At 44.7% G+C, this 14,475-nt stretch overlaps 1 protein-coding gene across 1 annotated transcript in view; it reads right to left on the reverse strand.

Moving 5' to 3' along the window:
• Znf236 (zinc finger protein 236) overlaps nucleotides 1-14,475 on the reverse strand; it is a 103,723-nt gene that overhangs the window by 58,640 nt on the left and 30,608 nt on the right. The window contains exons 8-9 of the mRNA XM_021150329.2: nucleotides 11,248-11,451; nucleotides 10,193-10,421 (exon numbers count right to left, since the gene is read on the reverse strand). Of these exons, the coding sequence (XP_021005988.1) occupies nucleotides 10,193-10,421; nucleotides 11,248-11,451 (433 nt within the window). The remainder of the gene's footprint in view (nucleotides 1-10,192; nucleotides 10,422-11,247; nucleotides 11,452-14,475) is intronic.

Consider the following 14,475-nt stretch of genomic DNA (forward strand, 5'->3'; position numbering starts at 1 on the left):
GGTATCCTGGAGACGGACGTTAGCAGGAGAGTCTACCCACTAGCCAGGGAGCTATTGGCAGCAGCTAGTAGCTGCTGAAAGAGGGAAAGACGGTGAGGTCTCCTGGGTGGGAAATGGGGAGAGCAGCTCTGGACAGTTACAGAAGCAGAGCAACTAAGACTCAAAGCACGCAGTATGAAACGCTCAACTAATAAATTCTGATTTAAAAGTGACTCCATGATCAACTTGAAGGACAAGAACAGGAAGACCGAAGATGCTTGAGTATTTATTAAGCATCTTAAACCAAAAGTAGAAACTCACGCAAATAACTAGGAAATGGCAAGCTATAAAGCAACAACAGGGATAAACAGTGACGGCAAAGACAGCTGGCGTGCAAACCTGGGCGATTCGTGGACCAAAGCAAAAGATGCTGTCTTCCACGACCGTGGATACTATTATGCAGCTTTGAACAGTTCAAAACTGTTGCTAGGGAGGGCATAGGGATAGCATTTGAAATGTAAATGAAGAAAATATCTAATAAAAAGTTGAAAAAAAAACTGTTGCTAGCAGAAAACAAACAAAACTCCAGCAATGTATGGAAACATGATTTATAAAAAACAAAAACTTTACATAAAACCTATTAAATAATTTTATTTGAAATGTTTTAAATTTTAATTATGTAGATATATGCAGGCAGGAAGTGCACATGGAAGTGCAGTGTGTAGAGGCCAGAACAGTGTGTCTGGTCCCATGGCGCTACAGTTAGAGGCATAATTTGGGTGTTAGGAACTGAACATGGGTCCTCTGAAAGAGTGATACACATTTTAACCCACTGATTTAAAATATTTACAGTCAGATTTATCATAGTAACAATTCAATAACCCCAGTAAAGAATACACATAAAATTAAATATGCTTTAGCAAGGAACATGACATTTCAACTCAAATGGCTTCAACCTGGATGCAAAGGAAAAAAGAAAATCTCTGATCTCCTTTCTATTATCAACAAATTTTAAAGGAAGTTTTCCATATACAGCAAAGGAAAAAAAGCCATATGATCTACTAATGCTCTTTAGGGAACAAGTAAGAAGGGAGGGGAAACAGTAGCAGGGCTACAGCATCTTTGGCTGGATTTCTCGAGGTGCCCTGGGCATCAAACTTAGCTTCTAAACATGAGAAACATCCCTAGATCCACAAGATGACACAGTACCAACTGTCACGGTCTAGTTACTTCTAAGAAGAGGCTGTACAGGAGACTCCAAACTAACAGCACAGAGGCTGTCTCATAATATAACATGTACATGTGTGTGGGAACAAAAAGGAAAACTGAGTCCGGACTTCCAATTCCAACAGGTAAAAGGACCTGGAACACAAGATCTGCATTACAGATCCTCAAATACATCCACACGTTTAGGAGAGTAATCACATTTTTCAAGATGAAAATTAATTTTTTACAACTCAGCACCTAGACTTAACTTTTATAAATAAGTATAAATACAGGAAAAGATGAAAATGCCATGTCAATATGGAATGAGCTGGCAGAGCAGTGGAGCAGGGTGGCCTCTAAAGGCCACCTAGATCTGGAGGGTGATGTGCACTAAAGGTGGCACTGGACTTCAGCAAGTAGAGCAGCTTAAGCTGAAGTGCTCAGGCAATGAGAAGTGTAAAAGCGCTCTCTGTGTTTAACTCTTAAGCTAGACATCTCAGAGCCAGAAAACACCAACGGCACGCTGGCAAAAGTGCCTGCGGCCAAGCCAAATAGTCTCAAATCAATGGCTGGGACTCACATGGTGGAAAGAACCAACTCCACAGGCATAGCCTTGCACAAGCACACAGACAGACAGACAGACAGACAGACAGGCAGGCAGGCAGGCAGGCAGGCAGGCAGGCAGGCAGGCAGATATAATTAAAAACTTCAGAGAAAGCCATGCTTCTATCACATTGTTGAAATGTGAAGGTTGCAAGGCTCAAAATGCAGAACATGCTTGAAAAACTCAGCTTCATAAACAACACACATTTCTTCCAAGCAGGTAAAAAAGGCAACCTAAGAAGAAGTTATACCACAAAGATGAAAATATATTATAATTTTTATTTACAGTACAAGGGCCAATAAAACCAGAATTAATCCAACATAAATATGCAGGTGCTCAACATGCAGGGTGGTGCTGTCACCCCTGTTCCTTAAAAGAAAATATAAATTTAAAATTACAACATGCCATTTTGGCCTACCAGTCCCAAAATTTTGGTAATAATCTCTTTAAGACACTGTTAAGAAACAAGAATTCCAAATAAGTCCATTCAACATAGTAAACTTGCAAACAATGCCACACCTCTAACCCTGGCAGCACAGGGATGTGGAGACAGGGAAGACCACAAGTTCAGGGGCATGCGCAGCCACAGGTCAGAGCTACACGGTTTCCCTGAGAAAACTACAAGTGTGTGCATGCTTCTCTCTCCTTAGCAAGGGCTTTCCTGACAGAGTACATTCTGATAGTCTGCAGACTGCATAATAGTATTAGTCAAATCTAATGTCCTAATGTTCAGTGTTAGATATAATAACGCAGGAGGACATCCTTGACTTGAAGAAACATGCATCAAGGTATTTATAGTGAAAGGGTTGTATCTATGAATCACTTAGAAAACTCACTCTAGAAAACCTGGATGAATGGTATAGGGGATCCCTGTGCCAGAAACCTTTCTAATAAGACTGGAATTATTTCAAAACTAAGACCTTTTAAGAATGTTAACACACACAAACAAAAATGAGTAACTAAACTTTACCAAAAACGTTCATAGAACGTATTCTTTGAAACCTGTGCCCTGAAGATAAATCAGCACAAGTGAAAAGCATTTGCCCACATCTGCTGCGGTGCGGTGCGCTGCTGTGAGTGGGTGAGGGATAGCCACGCCCACTAAGTGAACAGTGCGCAGGCCACATACATTCTGCCACACCCAGAAAACTCAATGTTCATCGGGCATTATGAAAAAATAAAATCTTTTAACAGGAAATCTTTAGTGGTAATACTAACCTGAAAGGCAAAATACATGCATTGCACCATTCACACCAAAAACATTCTCTGATGTTTGTCTTGTTCACAAAAGGAAGAGAGCTGCTTCCCCACCTTTACTGTGCCATCTGCAGTACCTCTGAGGAACGACATGACCAGGTTCCTTCTTTGCAGACAATAACTAAGCACACATGCTCATTAAGCACTGTTGTGTACGTGTCAGGCACCAGGCCACACACGGTATACAGAATGTCTCACTCAGCTCTCTTATCTCTTCCATCATTTACCCCATGTGTGGAGAAGGAAGCTGACATGTGACAAGTCCTGGAACCTGAATGCAGCTGTCTCAAAGAGGATGCCTGGCATAGTTCAAATGTCAAATCCTATCCCAAGCTCTAAAAGAAGCAAACAAGTCCCTTATATGACAGCTCTCTCTAGGAGGGAAAGTCTAACTCCGTAACCATGGATGTGCAGTAAAGCATTGGAAGTGGTAAGATAGTGCCTAAACTCATGCGTGACTGGCATGTGATTAACTCAAGAGGAGGAGAATGCTGGAGAATTCCTCTGATAGCAAAATGGCCCTCTGCTAGCTGTACCTGAAGCCAGGATCGGATATGAGACCTTTCTGTTCTCCTCACTTTTCAGGCAGCTCACCAAGAGACAACACCTGGGAACATGGTCCAGCTCACTCTGTCCCCGGCACTGGCAGCAGCCATAGCCGAGGACAAGAAGGGAGAGAGTGTTAGCCACTTTCTTAGCACCACAGCATATACCTGACACATACTGCTTCATACAGGGTTCATTTACCAAGTGGTTTCAGAAGTGTCAGTCCCTCATGGTGGGGAGCAAAGCAGGGCAGAGCAGCTCATGCCATGCTGGTCAGGAAGCAAAGAGAATGCCTGTCTGTGCAATTAAAGGTTTTCTTTCTCTCCCCTTTATTTCATCTGGACCTATGGGATGGTGCCACCTGCATTCATGCTAAGTCTCACCTCTAGTTAATCCTTTCTGGAAATACACTGACAGACACACCCAGAGAGATGTTCTGCTGATCTCCAAAAGCAATTCGAGATCCAATTACGTTGGATCTCGAACCAAGATTAACTACTACAGATAAATGGTAGGGCTATCCAGAGCCTCGAGAGATTCTGCAATTCTGCAGTCCCTACATCTGGCAAGCACGTGCTGAGGTTCTTGGAAGGAGGACACAGATGATGTTTTCCTACACCTAAAGTGGACTCTACTGACAAAGAGCAACTGGTCTACCTTTGAATCAAATACTCCATTGTGTTAGATTCGCCAGCACTCACCAGAAAGACGTCGCCCTCCTGGCCAGATGTTTCAGGCTCACAAGTGCAGAAGGACAGTCACCAATAGTCAGCTGGATTCATTGATGTAGGCTGGATATCAAGAGTGCGTAAGAAGCACTTGGAGCTGCTGAAACAAAAGTGGTCCTGACATCGCAGTGACTAACTAAAGACGAGCCTGCTCTAAACAGGAGGCCGCTCTTACTATAGCAATCTTGGTATTTCATTTCGAAGCAGCTTGGGAGTCTTACGCCAGGAAAATGTCAATGGAGACATAAACACGTTGGTTATCAAGAAGAAACTAATGATAAACAATACACCTTTCAACACGATGCTGAAGATGAAGCCATGTTGGTGGACTATGAAACACTAGGTGTCCTTGTTAACACTGGCTTTCTTATGCTGTAGATGTTGCTGCCAGCTACCGCTTGCTGAGCCCCCAGTCCCACAGGCTCCAGTGATGACTCATGACTTGTGGCAGCTGGAACCACAGTGCGTCTGCTATATGTGTGCACAGTATTTTGGGATGGTCCAGTCACTACTACTTCAAAGGAAATAACTCAGACTTTGTTACTGTCAACAGTCAGCTTCTACCAGCAAACATGCAGACACTCTTGTTAGAAGGGCTGGAGAGATGACTTAGTGGCTAAGAGAGCTTCTTGCTCTGGCAGAGGACTTGAGTTCGATTCCCAGTACCCACACCAAGCAGCTCTTAACCCTGAAACTCCAGCTCCAGAGGAGCTGCCCTCTTCTGGTCTCTACATGTAGCCACTCACATGACATATATTTATACAAATACACATATATACAAATAAAAATTAGAAATTTAACTTAAAAGTGAACTCTTACTAGATATGAAAAACTTTAGAACTGAACCTCGATTTAGCAGACAATTTCTCTGATTTCAAGATTCCTCTGCTCTCAGGAAACACAACAACTCGCACATCATCCCTGAGGAGCGTCTGAGCACAGACCACTAGAGCTCCCTCTGCCTGAGGTAAGTGAGGATCAGGTGTTCACGTAGGTGAGACAGGAGGTGCTAATTCTCGACAGTGAATACACTCAGGAGACAAACAGAGCCACTGAGAAGGAACCTGCTGACTCTGACAGCAGTAAAGCTTCCAGCTCTGTGAGAAAAGCTGTCGCTGACATGATATGAAGAAGACACTTTCTCAACCAGGCTGTTATATGCCAGATGACCCCACAGAGCTCCCAAGAGCAGGCAGACCATAAAATAGGCTCCTCTAAAATTTCTCTGAATTGTTTCAGGAGTTCTTGGCAATTCTCAGATGCAATTCACAACAGATATTCTCAGTGGAGCTGGCGAGCGGCTCAGTAGTTCGGAGCATGTATTGAGAAGTTCAGTTCCCAGCATCACTGTCAGGTAGCTCACAAAACATGTCTGGAACTCCAGCTCTAGTGTTCAGACAGCCTCTTCTTGCCTCCATGGCTACCTGTACCCATGTGTACACAAATACACATACATACTTTAAAATAAAATTTCAAAACATTTAAACAAGGAGACAGAAACAGAGCTAATGTGCTCCTTCAATACCAGATTCTTTACTGCCTTAGTGAGGGCTTCTGCTGTACAGCAAAACACCACGACCAAAGCCACTTGGGAGGACAGGGTTATTAATTCAGCTTAGCCTTCCACATCACTGCTCAGCATCAGGAACCTGGAGGCAGGAGCTGAAGCAGAGGTCATGGAGGCATTTTGCTTACTGACTTGCTCCCCATGGCTTGCTCAGCCTGCTCTTACAGAACCCAGGACACCAGCCCAGCGATGGCACCGCCCACAATAGGCTGGGTCTTCCTCCATCAGTCACATTAAGAAAATGCCCACATGCTTGCCTATAGCCAAATCTTTTTTGTTGTTGTTGGTGGTGGTGGTTTTGTTTTGTTTTGTTTTTTGTTTTTGGTGTTTTTTTGGTTTTTTGGAGACAGGGTTTCTCTATGTATCCCTAGCTGTCCTGGAACTCACTCTGTAGACCAGGCTGGCCTCGAACTCAGAAATTCACCTGTCTCTGCCTCCCAAGTGCTGGGATTAAAGGCGTGAGCCATCACCACCTGGCACCTACAGCCAAATCTTATGGAGGCATTTTCTTTATTGAGGCTCCCACTTCTCTGATGACTTTGGCTTGTGTCAAGCTGACATGAGACTCTCCAGCACATTGACCAGTAAGTCCTGTCTCTACCGCCTCTTCAGTCACATGGGCAAAGTCTGAAGGCAGAGCCAGAAGCTCCTTCTCCCCAGCAGCAAGGCCAGTTTAAGACACAGGGATCCTAATGATGACAGAAACTCTGCCCTCCGACCAGCACTGGAAGAGCAGGCACTGCAAAGGCAGTACTTTGTGTTCCTTCACGGATTTCTGGTGGTTCACTGGGCAGCAGAGAATGCTATGGGGCTGATCACTACCATCCAAGGAGAAGCTGAATGTCAATGCCCAAGTGCCAGGACGGTGCTCTCTCTCACAGTTGGTAAAATACTCTGCAGGGCCACAGGGAGGTCTGTCTGTCTGTAAGCACATCACCCTGCATGTTCTCTGGCACCTTTACAATAAACTTCTACCCTGGAGGATACAACTAGTGGTGCCTTACCAAGCTCTGCAGAGATTCTGACAACAACCCACCTGCCACATGTCCTCAGCTGTGGACAGCGTCCTCAGCAAGGAGAGTGACATGACGTAAAGGTGCGCTACAGATGACTCATAAGGTTGTGAAATGTGTCTCAAATAATTATTCCCAGCTCTGCTTTGAGGGAAACAGGCCACAAGGACTAGATCTCCCCATGCTTCATTCAGATCAGGAATGCTGGGATTTTCTTTTATAGACATATGCATATGTATAAAAGCATACATATATATTATAGTAAATATAAATTAACAAGTTCAATCAAGTCGAGCAATGCATTATGAAAAAGACGGAAAGTGAAGTGAGGGCTAAGAAGTTCAGTGCTTAGCATATCTGGCTCTATCCATCCCTACCTCTCTCCCTGCAGAGGAAGCGAGTGAGGAAGGATCGTAACACAATAAAACATGATTTGTTCCATGTTAATAAACCAACTATTCTAATCTACCACACTCCGATTTGGTGAGAACACAGGCAGAGGAAGAGCACTAGGAATGTGTAGCCTGACTGCCTGACAGACTGGGTGCCATCAGCACAGGAAAGAAGCATTTCCTGAAGCTGACCCGCCCATGAGGCAGGCAGCTCACTCAGTGGAAACTGAGAAGGAAGCAACAAATTCCCCATGAGAAAGATCACCAACCCAGTAAGAATGGCAACATTAGTCAGGGATGACGGGGTTCACCTATAATGCCAGCCCTCGGGAGGCTGACTCAGACCTTCATGAAAAACCAACCTATATGTAGAGAGAGCGTATCTCAAAAACAGCAACAACAACAAGAAAATGAATTAGCCAAGTGCCTGCGAGTCTAGCATTTGGGATGCAGAGCAGGAGAATCAAAGCTACCTGGGCTACATAATGAGTTCCAGACAAGCCATGGCTATACAGGTATAACATACTGCAAACAAAAAAAGAACTCCAAAACTGCCACTGCTCTTACACAATAAAAGCGTCTATATGGGAGCTGGAGACATGGTTCAGCAACTAAGACTGCATATTGCTCTTACAGACGACCTAAAACCCACACCGGTGGCCCACGACCACCTGGATCTCCAGTTCAAAAGAGACTGGAGGCCTCTAGCTTCTGCTGGCACCTGCACAGCATACACAGGCCATAGACAGACATACACATGTACACAAAACAGCCGTGGGTAAAGGCACCACGTCTGAACAGAGTTCAATCCCTGGAACCCACATGATAGAGGAAGGAATTCAGCTAGTAATCCTATGACTTACACACACACACAACAAGTAAACAAGTAATCTAACCATTTTTTTGTCAACACAGAAAACACAAAATCATCTAGAGTCAAAATTCTACAGTAGAGACATTATAAGTTGCTGGATTCATAATCAATAGACAAAACTTTATCACCTCTCCATATACCAACAACAGACAGGAAATGCAATCTAAAGACAGATCATCATAAAAAAACAAAAACAAAAACAGAATGACACAAGAGTAAATCCAACCGAAAATTCACAAGATCCTTAGGATCCAAGCTAAGAGGGTCCAGGAGGAGGAAAAGCAGGCGCAGGGATATGAAGATACTCGGATGGTTAACTTTCCTCATTAGAGAGAGACTCACACCTGCAAGTGTGTCTGTTTGCACAGAGAACTAAGTGAACTAGAAAGACCCGCTAGAGTAATGTGGGTGGTAGAACTCCATATGCTGGAGACCCAGGCTGAATGAGAAGAGAGAAAGTGAACGGAGTTTCAGCCTTCATCCCTCTCGGCTTCCTGACTGACCTAGAGATGCAATGTGACCAGCCACCTCACATGCCAGCTGCCACACTCTCCCTACCAAGGTTATCTGTATTGTAAAACCGTGAGCCAAAATGATCTCGTCCAGGCTTAGGTTGCTTCTTTCAAAGCCTTGGTATCCATAGCAATGAAATAAGCAACTCACTAACTCCGTGGCCTGCAGACAGGTCTGCCAATATCTCTAATTTAGCACAAACTACACAAGATTGCAGTAACTCATGTAAAAGACTTCACATGAACTTTGAATCGGCATCCGGTCATTAGAAGCACACACACACAAATACATCTTTACCCTTCTTTGTTCCTTACAGACCTTCAAAGTCAGATGCTTCATTTGTTTTTTAAAGATTTATTTACTTATTTTATGTATATGAGTACACTATAGCTGTCTTCAGACGCACCTGGATAGGGCATGTGATCCCATTACAGATGGTTATGAACCACCATGTGGTTGCTGGGAATTGAACTCAGGACCTTTGGAAGAGCAGTCAGTGCGCTTAACCGCTGAGCCATCTCTCCAGCCCCAGATGCTTCATTCAACCATCCCATTTCTCACACAGAGCAACTGGCAGATCAAGGGGAATAAATGAATAGTGTTGCAATGTTGGATTGAATGAGAAGCCAGGCTCCCTACTCACAAGTCACTTTATGGGAAAGATATGCCCACAGAGAGAGACGGCCGCCCAGAGAGAGACGGCCATGCTGCCTAAGCCTTGCAGAGTCACATGAGAGACCTGTAATACACAGGGCTTCTGGTGAATGCCTGCTACTGTGAAAGAGCAACATGTAGCCCAGGAGCCAACTGAGGAAAATGCAGTCCATCTAGAGAGGTACCATGCAGCAAGGACACTGGTTCAGTCAGCCCAGCATCCCCCAGCAAGGATCACGCCACCCAACAGTCCAGTGTAAAGATGGATCAGAATGAGCTCAGTCAAGAGCCTCCATGCACACAGCACACCTAGGTCAGTCTGCAGAGACAGATGCAGAAAAGCCCCTGAGAGCAGCTCTGGTACAGCAGGAACCCAACTGTGAAGAAAGATGGCATCTAGATCAGTGCAAGGAAGGAGGCCAAGCACAGGCTGGGCCGGGGAAGAGCCCTGGAGCAAAGGGAAAGGGTAAGGGTCAGCCAGGCTGGCAGCTGAGGCAGGGCCCGGGAAGAATGAGGAGAGTCTGCAGGACACGTGAGACAAGGAACCACCGGGCAAAGAGCACCCAAAGCAAGAGCTGAAGAGGCAACGGATGGAGAGCAATGGACGGAGCTGGGAGAAGGAAACAGTCAGAAGACAAGGGCAGGCTGAGGCCCTGCCCTGTGACTGGCACAGGAAAGCAGCCTCTGAGCTAAGGACATGACAACTCCTCAGAAGGTCGTTCGCCTTTTATTTCTCAACACCAGTCAACTGCACTTCAGCTTGAGACCACGCCATGAAGAAAGCACTTAAGAAAAGGGGGAGGCTCACTTCTAAGAGGAGCACAGCAGATGGAAGTGTCTGAACAGCACAGGAAATTACCAGGTAGGAACGGGGATTTCTTCTTCAGAAGTTTTTTCTCTTTCTTATCCGTCTTTTCAGGGCTTTCCTGCCCCTTTTCCTGCTCTGCATCCATGGGATCAGCTTGCTCTGCAGAGACACTGGAGGCGTGTGGACTCTGCGTGGACAATGTAGCCGTCTGAGCATGGCTGCAGTCGCTGGGAGGAGCTGCAACTGGAAGTGAAGACAGCCCACTGTTTTCTAAGGCTTGCTGAGACAGAACAAAACTATGAGGTTAGAAAAGGCGACACCCCAAATATGCCTACCAAAAGCTATCCCAAGATGCCATAAAGTTTTACCCACAGATCTCTAACACCACACCAAGAAATAAACTCTACAGTTCCAAGAGATTGTTCACACTCTAAGACGTTGCAATAACCCTTGTAATATCTGACATTTTACCCCAACACAAAACATGGTCTAAGTAGTTACATTTCTTAAATAAATAGAATTAAAAATAAAGGATTAACATTCAGAAATCTTAGACCACTTGGGCTGTCTTTAAACACATTTGGGACACAAATTACCTCAGGAACATCTTTAAGACCCACTCAGTCCAGAGTTCCTAAGATCCCCCCACCAAACTTATCATGAGGTACAGATTGAAGACCACCGCCATATTGGAGGCGAAGCACTTCTGCAAATGCAGCGCTCTGGCCCAGATGTGCCGGCCATGCACACAGCAGCACATGCCGAGGACTCTAAAGAGTGCACCTGCACCTCGGGGCGGAGGAGGAGGCTTCTTCCAACTCTTCCCACAGGACAGGCTTTTGTTAAACAGCCACCCCTATCCAATCAGTTCATGTACAAAATAACTTAAAAAAGAGTTTCCACTTTTCTTAAATGTACAGATTAATGAGCCGTCTAGACCTCAGCACTTCCTGTTGGTAATCACATAGGCATATTTTCTCTTACTGTTACCATTTCCAATGTAGCCACATCTTTAACCAGTGTCTCTGCATCTGTCCTGCTCACTAACAAACTGACTTCTGAGACCCACATGTGAGAGTCTTGCCCAGCAGGTAAGCGTGCTTCACCTGGAGGATGTCCTGGTTGATGCCCACTGTCACACTCAGTTGTCGCCCAGACTGTGGGGACTGCTGTGCCTCCGCTGGGCCGGGCTCAGACAGCTCCAGCAGCTGCTGAATGACGTCACTCACTGCCTGAGAGCTCTGCTCACTGGACGCTGAGGAGACCTGGGCTTCCACCTGCTGCAGAGGTAATGTCTGAAAGATTGTGGCCTGGAACACAGCAACATTTTCATTAAAAACACAACTTCCAATCTAAACACTAAATATATTAAGGGAATAACCCTTAATGACATCAAAAGCTATTGCTTCTCTAACATAAATTTGAAATGTAATTCTTCAATGAATTCTGTGAGATACAACTTTGCCTCTTAAAAAAACACACTCAACAAACCCTTCTACAACAGTCTAAGGGCTCTCATGTGAGGGGTGGTGGCTACCAACATCCATTTCCCCATTATCCACCAAAACAGGCGATTAAATTTTAAAAAGCATAATGTTAAACAGAGACAGAGAAACAGGCAAAAAGGGAAGGAGGTTGGTATTGTCAAAATATTTAACACATGTCTGAGATGCTACAGCCAAGAAAGTTCTGGAAAATACAGCCTGATTACTGCCAGAACTGAGGAAATGTCAGGCCCAAAGGCTCTTAAGGTCACTGCAAGGTCTTAGCCACACACTATACAGGTGACACAGTGTCTACACTTGCAGAGTGCACGTGATCAAAGGCACCCCTACACAGTCAACAGTGAGACACGCAAGCTCACTCCTCAGTTCCAGCAGTGCCTGTGCTGGTCAGTAACGAGAGAACCTGGTACCGAGACACAGATAGGGAGGTCACTGTAGAACTCTGTTAGCTTCTATATGCCTAAAATTGCTATAAAAGTAATGTTAAAGCTGGGTGGTGTTGGTGCACGCCTTTAATCCTAATACTTAGGAAGCAAAAGCAGATCTGAGTTCACCAGTCTAGTCTACAGAGCAAGTACCAGGACAGCCAACACTACAGAGTGGGACCCTGTCTCCAAAAGACAATAATGGTAACAATTTTAAAATAATTAATAAAAAGTCCCTTGCCATCTTCCATAAAACCAACGGAACTTATCTTTCAGCAATGAATAAACGAACGCGTAAATGAATGAGTGAATGAGTCAATCAATCAATAATGAATGAATGAGTGAATTAAAAAACAATGGCTTGCCTCTACCAAAATCAAAAGAACAAACTATCTGGCAAGACTCGGGTCACTTTTTAAGGCATTTAGTTCCTCAAACTACAGTCTTCTGTGTTCTGACACCATATTTAAGACAAAGTTCCCATGGAGGAAGGGAAGAAAAGAATATGACACAGAGGATAGGGAGATGTGCAGCCAAAGCCATGTCTTCCTGACAGATTCGGACGTGGATGCTGACGCAGGCTTTACACTCATGAACTCATTGTAGCTGGGGTTATCTGCACAAGATCGGCACAAGACTGAATCTCTCAACTTTCATTATGGATGAAGGAGGGGCCTAAGAGCCCCACCCCCTGCTGGCAACTAATAGTTATTGGAGGAGCAGGAGGAGGTGTCACTGTCTTTAGTGGTACAGGCATGGATAAGCTGCCCTGGGTCCAGTAAAGAGCTCCCAGCCATGTCCAGGCAGGTCTCCAGCTGACCTCACAGGCCACACAGAATGAAGGCGTGAGGGGAGAAAGGGAGCCTGAGGAAAGAGCTCCACTGAGAGGGAGGTGGCAGCGTGAGAGACAGCTACAGGGAGGGAGGGAGGGTGACAAAGGGTCAGGACGCAGTGTATGAAACTGTCACTCAATCAAACAACAGGCTCCTTGGTGTGATGGCTAGTCTTGGTTGTCAACTTGACTACATCTGTGACCTAATTAAAACCAGAAAAGAGCTGAGCACACCCGTGAGGGACTTTTGATTAAATCATTTGCAGTGGGAAGATCCACTTCTAATTCAGATCTTTTGAGGTAGGAAGACCCGTCTTTAACCTGGGCCACACCTTCTGCTGGCAGCCTGTGTACAGACGTGGAAGAAGACAGCCTGCTCTCCTTGCCTGCTTTGTCTCACTCTTGCTAGCAAATCCATTCCTTCACTAGCATTAGAGCCTACGTCCATGTGATTCCAGTATAACTGAAGACCAGCTGAGACATGCGGTCTCATGGACTGAGCAACTGCTGGATTCTTAGACCTTCTGTTGGTAGACAGTCATTGGAGAACATGGACCATAGTCTATAAACCACTCTAGTAAATAAATTCAGATAAATGGATGGATGAATGGATCAGTAGATATAGATATTCATCCTATAAGTGCTAATGCTCTAGAGAACCAGCACCCTTGCATGGAGATCTGGCTTATTTTTGTCTTCTGAGACACAAACAGGCAGCTAGAGATGGCAAGAGTCATGAAGGAAGGAAGAGAGGAGCTGACACAGCAGATCAGATGCAGCACAGACTGCATTTCAGAAAAAAAGTGCCTCAATTCAGGAGTAGTTTTAAAAAGAAAGCATCGCATTGTGGATACAGTTCTGTCTGTCTGTCTGTCTGTCTGTGTATGTGTGTGTGTGTCTCTCTCTCTCACACACACACATACACACACACACACACATACACACACCACACCACACACAAATTATCATCCAGATTATTTAGTATAACCATCTTTTGATTTATATACTACCAAAGAACATGGTCAAACTATTATTTGGTTACTGACACACTAAAAAAAAAAATTTTTTTTTTTTTTTGGTTTTTCAAGACAGGTTTTCTCTGTATAGCCCTGGCTGACCTAGAACTCACTTTGTAGACCAGGCTAGAACTCAGAAATCCGCCTGCCTCTGCCTCCCAAGTGCTAGGATTAAAGGCATGCGCCACTACCGCCCGGCTGAAAATAATAATTTTTTTAAAATTTTTTTTAAAGATTTATTTATTTTATATATGTGAGTACACTATCACTGTCTTCACACACACCAGAAGAGGGCGTTGGATCCCATTACACATGGTTGTGAGCCACCACGTGGTTGCTAGAAATTGAACTCAAGACCTCTGGAAGAGCAATCAGTGCTCATAACCACTGAGCCATCTCTCCAGCCCAATAATTCTTTTTAAAAATAGTGAATCCAAACAGAAATTTTAGATTTCATAATTGCTCAACTATTTCTCTAATTAAAAATAAACTGAGGCCGGGCGTGGTGGCACACACCTTTAATCCCAGCACTTGGGAGGCAGAGGCAGGCGGATTT

This window comes from Mus caroli, chromosome 18 (genome assembly GCF_900094665.2).
Source record: "Mus caroli chromosome 18, CAROLI_EIJ_v1.1, whole genome shotgun sequence".
NCBI classification, from domain to species: domain Eukaryota; kingdom Metazoa; phylum Chordata; class Mammalia; order Rodentia; family Muridae; genus Mus; species Mus caroli.